This window comes from Megalobrama amblycephala, unplaced genomic scaffold (genome assembly GCF_018812025.1).
Source record: "Megalobrama amblycephala isolate DHTTF-2021 unplaced genomic scaffold, ASM1881202v1 scaffold437, whole genome shotgun sequence".
NCBI lineage: Eukaryota > Metazoa > Chordata > Actinopteri > Cypriniformes > Xenocyprididae > Megalobrama > Megalobrama amblycephala.
In genome coordinates this window covers 43253-56754 of record NW_025953379.1, presented here as the reverse complement: position 1 = coordinate 56754, position 13502 = coordinate 43253, and the positions used below count along the sequence as shown (strand labels likewise).

At 38.9% G+C, this 13502-nt stretch overlaps 1 protein-coding gene across 1 annotated transcript; it reads right to left on the bottom strand.

The window, feature by feature from the left end:
* Nucleotides 1–1648: 1648 nt before the first annotated feature.
* Nucleotides 1649–12085, bottom strand: LOC125261594 (von Willebrand factor A domain-containing protein 5A-like). The gene is made up of 14 exons (XM_048180148.1): nucleotides 12056–12085; nucleotides 11595–11683; nucleotides 11369–11513; nucleotides 9135–9214; nucleotides 8942–9056; nucleotides 8697–8855; nucleotides 6063–6166; nucleotides 4170–4378; nucleotides 4042–4068; nucleotides 3828–3857; nucleotides 3342–3425; nucleotides 2066–2205; nucleotides 1857–1980; nucleotides 1649–1770 (listed from the first exon to the last, which is right to left on the bottom strand). Exons 1-14 carry the CDS (start codon nucleotides 12074–12076, stop codon nucleotides 1691–1693), a joined length of 1407 nt encoding a protein of 468 aa, XP_048036105.1. The 5' UTR covers nucleotides 12077–12085; the 3' UTR covers nucleotides 1649–1690.
* Nucleotides 12086–13502: the final 1417 nt, after the last annotated feature.

The window sequence follows — 13502 nt, the reverse complement described above, 5'->3', positions numbered from 1 at the left end:
GGCACATGCTAGTCGATGAGTTGAATCAACTTCACAGCAACTACATAAATTTATCCACTAACCGTTCAGAAATGTCCTAAAAGTTGTAACTTCTTCCTGAGTCTCTCCATCAGTGTCGAATCCGGTTTGTAAGAGCTGTTAAAGCTCCGCCCTCTTCTGGAATGAGGGCGGGAGCAGCAGCTCATTTGCATTTAAAGGGACACACACAAAAACAGCATATTTTTGCTCACACCCAAATAGGGGCAAATTTGACAAGCTATAATAAATGATCTGTGGGGGATTTTGAGCTGAAGCTTCACAGACATGTTCTGGGGAAGCTTATATTACTTCTTGTGAATAGAGACTTATATAGAGTAGATATTTATAGATTCTCAGTACGATATAATTTTGCATTAGTGTATATTTTCTTTATGTTTCAGGTGACGCTCAACATCTCTCAGATCTGAGGATTGTGTTGATGGGGTATAGAAGATCTGGTAAGAGTTCATCAGGAAACACCATCCTGGGCAGAGAGGAGTTTGACTTGAAGAGATCTGCTCAGTGTGTGAGGAGACATGGAGAAGTAGCAGACAGACACATCACTGCCTTTCAGTCTGAGGCGCGATGCCATTTTGTCCAATGATTGAAGCCTTTTAATCTTTTTATTTTTTTGTAAAAAAATGCACATTATTTAATTAACACTCATTGTCACATGATACCTGTGACATTATAGTCATGGTTACACACTGGTTATGGACCTGACAGGCAAGACACAATGCAAGATCCATTAAAGGTGCCCTAGAATTGAAAATTGAATTTACCTCGGCATAGTTAAATAAAGTTCTGTACATGGAAATGACATACAGTGAGTCTCAAACTCCATTGTTTCCTCCTTCTTATGTAAATTTGATTTGTGCAAAAGACCTCCGAAGAACAGGCGAATCTCAACATAACACCGACTGTTACGTAACAGTCGGGATCATTAATATGTACGCCTCCAATATTTGCATATGCCAGCCCATCTTCAAGGCATTAGACAAGCCAGTATTAATGTCTGGATCTGTGCACAGCCGAATCAACAGACTAGGTAAGCAAGCAAGAACAATAGCGAAAAATGGCAGATGGAGCAATAATAACGGACATGATCCATGATATCATGATATTTTTAGTGATATTTGTAAATTGTCTTTCTAAATGTTTCGTTAGCATGTTGCTAATGTACTGTTAAATGTGGTTAAAGTTACCATTGTTTCTTACTGTATTCACAGAGACAAGAGCCGTCGCTATTTTAATTTTTAAACACTTGTAGTCTTTATAAATCTAATTTTCTTATTATCTTATTTTTTTGAGGAGGCACTGCCTCCCTTGCCTCCTTGGAGGAAACACCCAAGATATATAGCCTATATATATATAATGTTTAATTTAGTGGACAAAACAGGTAAGTACAGGAGTAAAGTCACATATAAATGCACAATGATAAAGAACTGGATGTTTGTTTAAAACAAAGATGATTACAAATGCATAAAGTGCAGTTAGTGCTATCTCCATTATGGATCATTTTTAAAGCATTTTGGTGGATTTTGCTGCATTTTGTCTGAATTTCATGCTATAAATCTTATAAACATTTAAAGCTATTACACTGATGAACCCATGCTGTCGAATTGTTAACAGTGTTTGTATTAAAGCACATGATGTGGAAACACTGACGTCTTCAGATTCCCAGAGTCTCTTTGGTCACCTGAGATCCGAGCAGGACATTACCCACACACAAACACTGAGACAGATCGCCCACTGAAACACACACACACTCAAATCATCAGTGTGTGTCAAAGAACTGAAGATATCTGAATGGATGTGTTCTGGAATGGAGATCCCACCTTTCTGAGAGCCGATCCATGACGCTGCCTTCATGGCCACAAACTGCCACTCGACCTGCTGCTCTATTTTACAGCCGTATAACCAGATCAGAGCCAGGAGAGTGGCCCATACTGACCCATCCACCTGTGTACAAACCATCATCCACTGCATTTGTTACTGGACACTGGACACAATCATCGCTGTCTTATTATTTCATCACATCTCTCACCTGTGCTGGTTTCTGATTGGTCAGCTCGTCCTCCGTCTTCCCAAACACATCAGCCAGTGTGGCGTCCAGCTCCCAGCAGCCTGACGCCTTCTGGAGAGAAACCAGCTGAAGTAACGGGTCCTTCTGGGGGTCAGGAGCGGCTAAACACACAAAGTTATATTGTTCATTTTATGTGCATGAAATTTGTTTGGAAGGACTTTTGTCCTTGTCAAAAATGAATTGTGGAATAATGCCTCATATATTTGTTTAAAGAGTAGTGGGTACTGTAGTTTAAATTTTATTCTGCACAGCATTCAAGAAGTAAGCTAGACTTTCTAAACATAACCACTGTGTCCATCTCATGTTGTGTTTGCCAGTTATATGTGTGTGTGTGTGTGTGTGTGTGTGTGTGTGTGTACACTGTATATACCATAATGTTTGACTTGAGACTCTGTTTGAGCAGTCGGAGCAGCAGTCTTAAAACGGCTGAAAACATTCTGGACTTCTGCAAATGATAAACAATGATTATTAACCATGAGGCGACGCTGCATCTGTATTTCACATTTACTGACACTGTATTTACTGTATTACTTGTAATAAATCCAATCTTCTGTTCAGGTGCTGTCACGGAAAAAAGAGAAGAGTTAAAATGAAAACTATGTTTTTCTTACTTCGTAACAACAGATAGAACATTTTCACAGATATGAAAACATTTATGACTGTGACTATTATTTCAACTGCTTTACTTCACTATTTTAAAAAATGTATTTAACAATTATATATATATAGCACTGAGGGATGTAAATAAAATAAAACACAGAAAGGCGTCAGCAGTTAACATGTTAATGTAACATTTCCTATTTCAGGACTAACAAAATAATGGCAACTTCCTCTCTGTACAGTGGCCAAATCTGCAAGATAACCGTGAGGTTGATGTTTTTGGGCTGATTAATGAGTTAATTTCTTTGCATTGCATTCGGTTTACTCATACAGTGAGAGTTGGTATTTAACAAAAACATTGCTGAAATCAAACAGTATATGGTCGGATTGAAACAGAATTGTCTCATATTACAGCTGGTTAGGACAAATCCTCTGATTAATATGAAAAAGACGCCTTTTATCACGTCGCGGCATTGCATCACGTCTGGTTAAGACAGTGTAAACGCCGCTGTCAGAAGCGTGGGTGGCATCGGGATGTTCGCTTACAGTATATCGCTCCTCAAGTATTTCAATCTTCTTTTTACCCTCAAGTGAAGAACAAAAAAGATCTTCACCATGAGTACATTGGGGTCTTTACCTTTTATTGCCTTCTTACTGAAAGAACCGAGCATTTTTGAGCAGTGAAACGATTGTTCATCGATGCCATCATGGGATCTCACTGCTTAAAAAGAACAAACAACACACAAAAATTTATAATATATTATTTAAAGTGATAGTTCACCCAAAAATAAAAATTCTGTCATCTCAAGTTGTTCCAAACCTGTATGAATGTCTCTGTTCTGCTGAACACAAAGGAAGATATTTGGAAGAAAGTTTGTAACCCCATTGACTGCCACAGTATTATTTTTTTTCCTACTATGGTAGTCAATGGTGGCGAGATCTGCTTGATTACAAACATTCTTCCAAATATCTTCCTTTGTGTTCAGCAGAACAAAGACATTCATACAGGTTTAGAACAACTTGAGGGAGAGTAAATGTTGGCAGAATTTTCATTTTTGGGTGAACTGTCCCTTTAAATGATTTGTTTAAAAAAAATAATATTTTGGTGAGGTGGGTGGGTTACCGTTTACTACGCTACATCCTAGTTGCAAACCTGTAAAACATTTGATTTCTCATGTTAATGAGTTGCACACAAAGTGTATATTATATATTATTATTATATGATTTCTTAACAAAATTTAATCATGACAAACATAAATTCAGTCAAGTGTGGCTAAAGTTCAAGTCCAGTCAACTTTTGACGGGTGGCGTGTCATACATACAAATAACAGTCTTACCTAACAGGGCACGTTGTTGATACACATCTGAAAAACATTTGATTTCTCATATTAATGAGGTGAACACATGCTGTAAATAGTCAAGTGACAGTAAAAGCGATTTATACACACATATTCAGAGCACTAACCGTATGTCTGCACTCTTCTCTGCAGCAGGGGTCCTTCCACAATCTGTCTGCTGTCTTTATTAACGGCAATGAAGGCTGTATGAACACTGCTCACTCCTGCCTGAACACTGAGCTCCACTATCCTGCTCTCAAAATATGCATCACCTGACCTCTCCTCCTGCTCCAGAGAGCGGATCAGGGTCCGAGCTGCCAGCCGGTGGACGGCCAACCTGCAACGGAAACTGGGATTTATTATGGGCTTAGAAAAGCAAACAGCAGATGCAATTAACTAGTATCAAAATGTAAGTAAATAAGTGAAAAAGTGACTTTGATAGGAATACACAAATATTAATTCTGGCCAATACCAATGTAGGAATTGAGGACGAACCAGACAAATTAATCTTCTAGATGATTCGTTCAAACATAACTCCATACAAAACTCATCTCAACACTGAGGATCCCAAATCAACACGCAGAACAGCCCAAAATCAGAGAATCTGTCATTTGCGGCTCCATTCAGTCTACTAAAACCCTCAGCTAAGTACTTTATGGCTATGCATGCTTCCTAGCTAAGGAAGAACGTTATAAATGTTGAGAAGAAAAAACAAGACAACGCAACTTGAGCTGCAAGAAGATAACACCAGTGTGTGTTTGATCACCTGAGACAGTGAGATAAAACAGGCCTTCTTCTTCTGAGTGACAAAGAGTTAAAATCCACAGAGACTGCCTTTACATATCAAAAATGCATCAAAACATTTTTAAACAGACATCCAACTGCTGCATAATTCTATATTATGTCTACAAACTGTATACGGGTCTATTAAGCTCCGAACTCTCACAATTCATGTAACTGTTATAACCTTTGAATGGTTGATTAGAAGAGTGTGTTGTTTTCTTTGTGCGTGATTGACTTCTAATAACTCAAAGGATGGCTTGACTTAAATCTGTGTAAAATGTATCGTATTATTTTTAGGGAAATCATGTGTTTTCTGTATTCTCTGCTGAGAGCGGGAAAGTTAAGAGACCAGGAGATAACATTTAATTTATGATCGGGGAGGAGAAAGCCACCTCTGAATCAAACACGACACATAATTGGTCAGATCTCCTCAAAGAGGTTGGACAAACACCTCAGTTTAAATATTCAGTACACGAAGATCAAAAAGACGATGACGAGCAGATGAACTGATCAAGGTAGATCAAGATCAGATGAATAACAGATTCATTCAAGCCATCCAACTACTCTCGTTTCACTCACTCACCTTCCTTTCTTTTCCTTAGTTTTCTTTTCTTTTCCACTTAGAGTCTCGTGTTCTAAGTTAAGTTTTTCAAGGACTCTACAGTCTTTGCCCGCCTCAACGCTTTAAACTTCAGCCACGAGGGAGACTCCACTCCTCTGTCAGCACACCAGAACATGATTAGCTTCCCACGACATCAATCCGGACATGAAAATACCTTCAGCAATGAACCTGGGAAACACCTTTCTCTAAGCCAAGGATGCCGACAAAGGAATCCCCATTTAAAGACACAAACGACAAACGCAAGTACCTTCAGATTCTTACTGAACTGGTGCATTGATTTAAAGTCTAATAACCCGCCTAAGAAGTGATAGAAGGGTTAAATTAATGATTGATGGTTCATTCAGATGAAGTCCATATATTGCTAAGAATTTGATTTCATCATTTCACTCTCTTCAAACCCATTCTTTCCTCACTTCCTTTATTTCTGCAACTAGTGTGAATGTGTGTGTGTTAGAAAGAGAAGTGTCTTGCGTTATGTGCTTATGAATTTAATGTCTTAAACTGCCGATCTTTAAAGTACTTTAGACCGCGATGGAGGCGCAAACAGCAAGAGGTCTGGGGGAAAAGTTCCTGGGACAGGTAATTTCGGTGGAAACGCAGCTATAGTGTGTGTTACCCTGTTTCTTCAGATGGTTTGAGGCAGAAGTGGAGCTGGTTTGTTACTGGTTGATCTTTCAAACTGTATTTGACTGTCACTGTTCCCTCAGAGCCTCCTGAACTCTATGAGAGAGGGAAAAGGAAGATTTTATAATCTAAACAAATGAGGGTGTGTTCACAATTCACACGCGTAGTTTGGTTCTCTTGGTTCTTTTGGTCTGGACCAAAACAGAAAAGTATACATTAAGTCCTGATTCACTTCGCGTTCACACTGTCATTTTTAACACCGAACCTAAAGGCTGATTTATACTTCTGCGTCGAGTGTACGCCGTAGCAACGGCATAGGCTGTGCGTAGCCTACGACGTAGCCTGACGTGCACCTCTTCAAAAATGTAACAACGCATCAATTCTACGCGGACCGCGAGCGCTATGATTGGTCTGCTAGAACCCCTCCCTCGGGTCAAAAAACTGGCGCGGAGCACTCGGACAAGAGCGAGCGCTTTCAACTTCACTATGAATGAAAAAATACTCTGTTTCAGAGGACACATGAATATGGAGTCAAATTAATGCCTTAAAGTTTTGCACAAAAATAAAGTTTTGCAAAACAAAAAAAAGAATTGAGCAATAAAAAAATGTTTTGCAAACAAAAATAAAGAATTGCAAAGGAAAAATAAAGTATTGAGCAGAAAAAAATAAGTTTTGCAAGCAAAAATAATAAATTGCAAAATAAAATAACGTAGTGCAAAAATAAAAATATAATCAATTACAAAAATCAATGACAGCTGTAATCCTATTTTATCTTTGCCACATATTTTTCATGCTCAAACCTACTAAATCATTTGCAACGCTCATTTTATTCTGCGTTTCAGTCAAGCGTGCGCTCACGATACCGGTTTTCTTTTGCGCTGCACTTTTCTGCGCGGTTCGCTTTATGGCACTGGTTTGACGTGGGGGTGGAGTCAAGAAACGGGGGCACGCCCCCGCAAAACACGTCATCGACAGGAGACGCAGATCGCAACAGAACAGATCAAGCATAGAGACAGAGCGCATTTATTATAATCTGAAAACCACGCCCACCGGGGGAAAACAATCCAACCGTCTCCATTGACTTTGTATTGCGTGAGGCTGCCTCCTTGTCTTTTCTGACTCATTACAAAGAACAGAACAATGCCTAAAAGCTGCTGTGTGACAAGATGTACAGCTAACAAGCTAAAAAACCCAGAAATAAGTTTTTATAAGCTGCCGACCACAAAAAACGAATGTTTAAGGACACAAAAGTGGATACAGGCAGTGAGACAGGTCATATTACTATAAGAAATGCATTGTAGGGGGGCGTAATTGGCGACAACATATGCTAAACAAACCAACAAAAACAAACCATTCATTATTTTTAATCATGTCAAAGAATTATTTCACCTGTCGCCGATTACGTTCCCCTCCAATGCATTTCGTGCCCCGTTTCTTGACTCCACCCCCACGTCAAACCAGTGCCATAAAGAGAACCGCACAGAAAAGTGCAGCGCAAAAGAAAACCGGTATCGTGAGCGCACGCTTGACTGAAACGCAGAATAAAATGAGCGTTGCAAATGATTTAGTAGGTTTGAGCATGAAAAATATGTGGCAAAGATAAAATAGGATTACAGCTGTCATTGATTTTTGTAATTGATTATATTTTTATTTTTGCACTACTTTATTTTATTTTGCAATCTATTATTTTTGTTTGCAAAACTTATTTTTTTCTGCTCAATACTTTATTTTTCCTTTGCAATTCTTTATTTTTGTTTGCAAAACATTTTTTTATTGCTCAATTCTTTTTTTTGTTTTGCAAAACTTTATTTTTGTGCAAAACTTTAAGGCATTAATTTGACTCCATACATGAAGTCAAACTGCAACAAAAGTCATTAACGTTACCTATTTGCCGCTTCTCTGCCTTTTCTGTTTGTAAGCTTCTCTGACAACGTACATGACGAGCTGCTTCTTCTTCGGCTTTTGTTTTGATACTCAACATGACCGCGGACACCGCCTCCTAGTGGTCTGCATGCACGTCGACGCGGACAACGACGCCGAAGTATAAATGAAAACAGACGCATGGCCTACGGCGCAGAGGCTCCGGCGTAAGTCCGACGCTGAAGTATAAATCAGCCTTAAAGCTACAAAACAAAACAAAAAAGGCTTTTATGATGTATATTTGCGCTGGCTAAATGCGCTCATTGTAAGTGCGTACATGGTATTTTAACCAGCTGAGAACTCATGAAGAGCTTAGAAAATGTGTAAAGGAGTCAAAACAGTGGCAGGAATTCCTCCATTACACACACAAATGAAGATCTGCCAGAAGACGCCTGTACCCAACTGTAATGGGCAACATATGATGACAAGAACCTTTTTAGGGTCGCCATCTTGTGACATCACGTCCTGTCTTTGGTCCGTGTTGTGTTCATATTTCAATCAAACCACACCAGAGTTCGTTTGGAAGTGGACTGAGACCCATCTTTTCAGCGGTCTCGGCGCACTTGTTTGGTGCGCACCAGGGTTCAGATGGCAGCGTTCACATTTATTCAAATGAACCGCACTAGAGTTTGTTTAAATCAAACCAAACCTGCCAAGTGTGAACACACCTTAATTCTCATTAAAGAAAAATGTTACATCATCTCACCTCTCCTTTAAGTTGGGCGTAAATGAGTGACCTTTGACCCTGGAAGAGCACATTAATCTGTGGAGACAGTGTGTCAACAGTAATGCCATCTGGAAGGGTCCAATCCACAGAGATATTATCCACAGCGAGCTGCAGCGCAAACCTGAGGGACTGCATCACCTGATATAGTTTGAAGAGAAAGAGAAACCATTGAAACATGTGACTAGGAAACATTTGTACCTGTGAAATCCAGTGGAGAGCTTTACTTTGGGCTGCATGCGGTCGGTGCCTGTGATGAACTGAGCGTGACCAGATCCCTCCCTGGCCATTCCTGTGATGAGGGCGGTACTTGCACCCTCACCAATCCCGAATGAGAAACACCTGAACACACAATAAACTCTGTTAGTGTAAGTGATGAAGATATGAATGATGGGAAGATCAAACCCAGCAGACCTTTACCTGTGAGAGTGAGCATGATGTTTCACCAGATCCAGCACCTCTTTAGTGTTCTCCACCTCTCCATCAGTGAAGATGAACAGCTGAAGAGAGAACAATAATTTATATCAGACAAACCACTTAATCAGAGCTGTAAATATTCAGATTTTTTTCAGTTTTACAGACTCTCTCTCTCTCTCCACTATGAAAAGGCACAGCTAAAATGTATTGAAATTTGAAGATTATAAATCAGCTCTAAGAAAAGTGCCACCTGAAACTTTGTCATTGTTTTGACAATTTCCTGTCATCTGTGTACAAGAATCAATTACTTCTAAGCATGTGACACCTATATAAATATAGTTATGCCACCTGTGTGTCGCATTAAAAAGTTTGAAAGCATGAAACAACATATGAAATCATTTAATTCTTTTAGTTTTTCTTACAACTGAACATACATACAAACCCGATTCCAAAAAAGTTGGGACACTGTACAAATTGTGAATAAAAAAGGAATGCAATAATTTACAAATCTCATAAACTTATATTTTATTCACAATAGAATATAGATAACATATCAAATGTTGAAAGTGAGACATTTTGAAATGTCATGCCAAATATTGGCTCCTTTTGGATTTCATGAGAGCTACACATTCCAAAAAAGTTGGGACAGGTAGCAATAAGAGGCCGGGACAGCTGGAGGACCAATTTGCAACTTATTAGGTCAATTGGCAATATGATCGGGTATAAAAAGAGCCTCTCAGAGTGGCAGTGTCTCTCAGAAGTCAAGATGGGCAGAGGATCACCAATTCCCCCAATGCTGCAGCGAAAAATAGTGGAACAATATCAGAAATGAGTTTCTCAGAGAAAAATTGCAAAGAGTTTGAAGTTATCATCATCTACAGTGCATAATATCATCCAAAGATTCAGAGAATCTGGAACAATCTCTGTGCGTAAGGGTCAAGGCCGGAAAACCATACTGGATGCCCATGATCTTCGGGCCCTTAGACGGCACTGCATCACATACAGGAATGCTACTGTAATAGAAATCACAACATGGGCTCAGGAATACTTCCAGAAAACATCCACCGTGCCATTCGCCGTTGCCGGCTAAAACTCTATAGGTCAAAAAAGAAGCCATATCTAAACATGATCCAGAAGCGCAGGTGTTTTCTCTAGGCCAAGGCTCATTTAAAATGGACTGTGGCAAAGTGGAAAACTGTTCTGTGGTCAGACGAATCAAAATTTGAAGTTCTTTTTGGAAAACTGGGACGCCATGTCATCCGGACTAAAAGAGGACAAGGACAACCCAAGTTGTTATCAGCGCTCAGTTCAGAAGCCTGCATCTCTGATGGTATGGGGTTGCATGAGTGCGTGTGGCATGGGCAGCTTACACATCTGGAAAGGCACCATCAATGCTGAAAGGTATATCCAAGTTCTAGAACAACATATGCTCCCATCCAGACGTCGTCTCTTTCAGGGAAGACCTTGCATTTTCCAACATGACAATGCCAGACCACATACTGCATCAATTACAACATCATACCTGCGTAGAAGAAGGATCCGGGTACTGAAATGGCCAGCCTGCAGTCCAGATCTTTCACCCATAGAAAACATTTGGCGCATCATAAAGAGGAAGATGCGACAAAGAAGACCTAAGACAGTTGAGCAACTAGAAGCCTGTATTAGACAAGAATGGGACAACATTCCTTTTCCTAAACTTGAGCAACTTGTCTCCTCAGTCCCCAGACATTTGCAGACTGTTATAAAAAGAAGAGGGGATGCCACACAGTGGTAAACATGGCCTTGTCCCAACTTTTTTGAGATGTGTTGATGCCATGAAATTTAAAATCAACTTATTTTTCCCTTAAAATGATAAATTTTCTCAGTTTAAACATTTGATATGTCATCTATGTTGTATTCTGAATAAAATATTGAATTTTGAAACTTCCACATCATTGCATTCTGTTTTTATTCACAATTTATACAGTGTCCCAACTTTTTTGGAATCGGGTTTGTACATGCATATATACTACTTAAAAAATATTAACAATTCCTGTTAAGGCTGAAATAAAAAAATATTTTTAGAATTGTTTATTTGCAGTAAAGAGACATTTAGTTCCTGGGAAGCTGTGATGGAGTATATTGTTGCTACATAATTACAGTAAGTAAAGTTTTTTGTTGTTTTGACAGCAACTCACTTCCTGTTAAGATAAACTGTACAGTAAATCATTAATGTGCATGTTGAGGTGTTGTTGTACCTGTCTGGGGTGGTCGGGGTAACAGGGCTGACTGTAAATGTGTTTTAGAGGCTCCAAAATCTCTGTGCCGCCCATGTCTGCTTTCATTTTCTTCACTCTCTTCAGAGCCTGATCCATAGTTTTCTGATTGTATTCGACACTCTGACTGCAATAAAAACCACAATGCTATCTTTCCTCTCACACATTTCAAAACTGAATATCTATGAATGAAGATCTAGATACTAACGGGTAGAAGGACTCAAAATTAGAGCCAAATCCATAGATATTGAAGTAGCATCCCATGGGCAGACTCTTCAACAGTAACAGCAGAGTGTCCTATAGAGGGACATGGACAGATAATGAAGTGTGTCTTTTTTTGAATTATTGTCAGCTATGCGGTACCAAATCAATCACACTTGAGTATTTCACTTCATCAGCAAAGCGGCTGTTTCTCAGTAGTTAGAAAGTGTGAGAGAAATGGAAGATGAGGTTAGCATCACTTGGTATATCAACCAAACATCGTAGAGATATGATTTACATGATTTTAATTTAACTGCATCTGCTGATAATCTAGCAGCTAGGAAGGAAAAGATTTTGAATATTTGATAACCAACTAATTTTTCTTCAAGTTTTAAGTGAATTTTCTGTCTGTTTGTGTGACCGAATACCTGCATGTCAACAGACCTGAATGCACATTTTAAATCTTACCTTTGCGCTTTCTATGCGCATCTGTGCTCTTTTCCCTTTGGAGATGGGCTTTGGAGAGCTCACATGGACACTGAGAGTCAGCGTGTAGGGAACAGATCCACATCCTGATGAAATCTCTGAGACTATACCAGCAGCTGAACCTGACACACACACACACACACACAGCCAGCGGGAGTGAGATCCAAGATAAACGCTCTTCAGCCGCTGAGTTTAGGACAGAGATTCTCACAAACATACAGGTGAGGCAGAGAAACTGGTTCAAGCACTACAGAATGAGAACATGAAGAAGAACGGTTGTTTTTAACCCTTTCTAAACTGATAATGTAGAAGCTCCTCTCTCTGAATCATTCAATATCTGTGTGATTTAAACTCAACAGGACTGTTGCTGAAAGACCTGCGTGTGTTTAGTGTCCTAGTAAAAACAGAAGAACAGAAATGGTGAAAGTAAAATGTATTTTCTGAATAGTGTTGGTCCTGCTGTTGTTTTGACAGGGCATTGGTTCCTTCAGTGTTCATTCAGTGGAGCTGGATATGGACGGGATCTCAGTCATTCAGAAGAGCTCTTAACATCCTGAACAACAAAAATCTGACTGCCTTATGACTAACAATTAAACTGATATTGTTTCTGCAAATATAACATTTGTTTAATCTGTTAACCTGCACCCCCTCTTTTGGAAAATCCCAAGAAATTACATACCCAAATTAAAACAGATACAGTTCATGAACCCTTTGCACTAAAAGCATAAGTATGGTCTCATTTGAAAGCAGACACTTTGCAGTTTATTGTAAAGTCATAATTAATTGTTGTCACAATGAAGAAAATAGTTAAATAGTTTCAAAGTTTTGAAAAGTTATTAGAAATGTATGAAATATCTTTTTTTGATATTTTATGAAATATCTTTATGGAAATAAAAGTGATGTTGGCCTTTTAGCAATCTAGAAATTCCCTGCAGCTAAAGCCACATGTCTGATCATGTTATATTTCAAATCTGAAGATGATAAGTTTAAAACTCTGAGTTTTATTATGTTTTTCAAGACCATGTCATGTGATTTTATTTAGAAAAGACTCTAAAATGTTAACTGATGTTTATTGTCATCTATTCAAGTGTATTGTCTATATTGTTTTGTGGTGCTAACTGCCCCATTCAGTTTCAGTCTCCCCTGAACACATTCACACCTCTCCAGCCTGCTTATGGCTCTAATTATTCTTTTCTTTTGTCTATATTTATAATTACTGATGTGCTATTCAAGATGATTTAATCCTGATTTCTTTCACCAAACTTCTCACTTCATCTTCTTTGAAACTGTATCTAATGCCCTTCTTGAAAAAAAAAATCAGTTAGCTGTACAATTCAAAATATTTATTTGCATTGGCTCAGAACAGGTGCATCTCTGGGCTTGTTAGCATGTGAGCTTAGCACACCAACAAAACACGAAAATGTATAAG

Bases quoted from the DNA above. Each gene is read 5' to 3' on its own strand.
- LOC125261594 (XM_048180148.1), bottom strand. From the start codon at position 12,076: ATGCGCATAGAAAGCGCAAAG. The intron at 11,514-11,594 runs GTTAGTATCTAG...TTTTTATTGCAG, and splicing joins AATTTTGAGTCCTTCTACCC to TCAGAGTGTCGAATACAATC. The intron at 4,069-4,169 runs GTTAGTGCTCTG...AATGTTTTTCAG, and splicing joins GAGAAGAGTGCAGACATACG to ATGTGTATCAACAACGTGCC.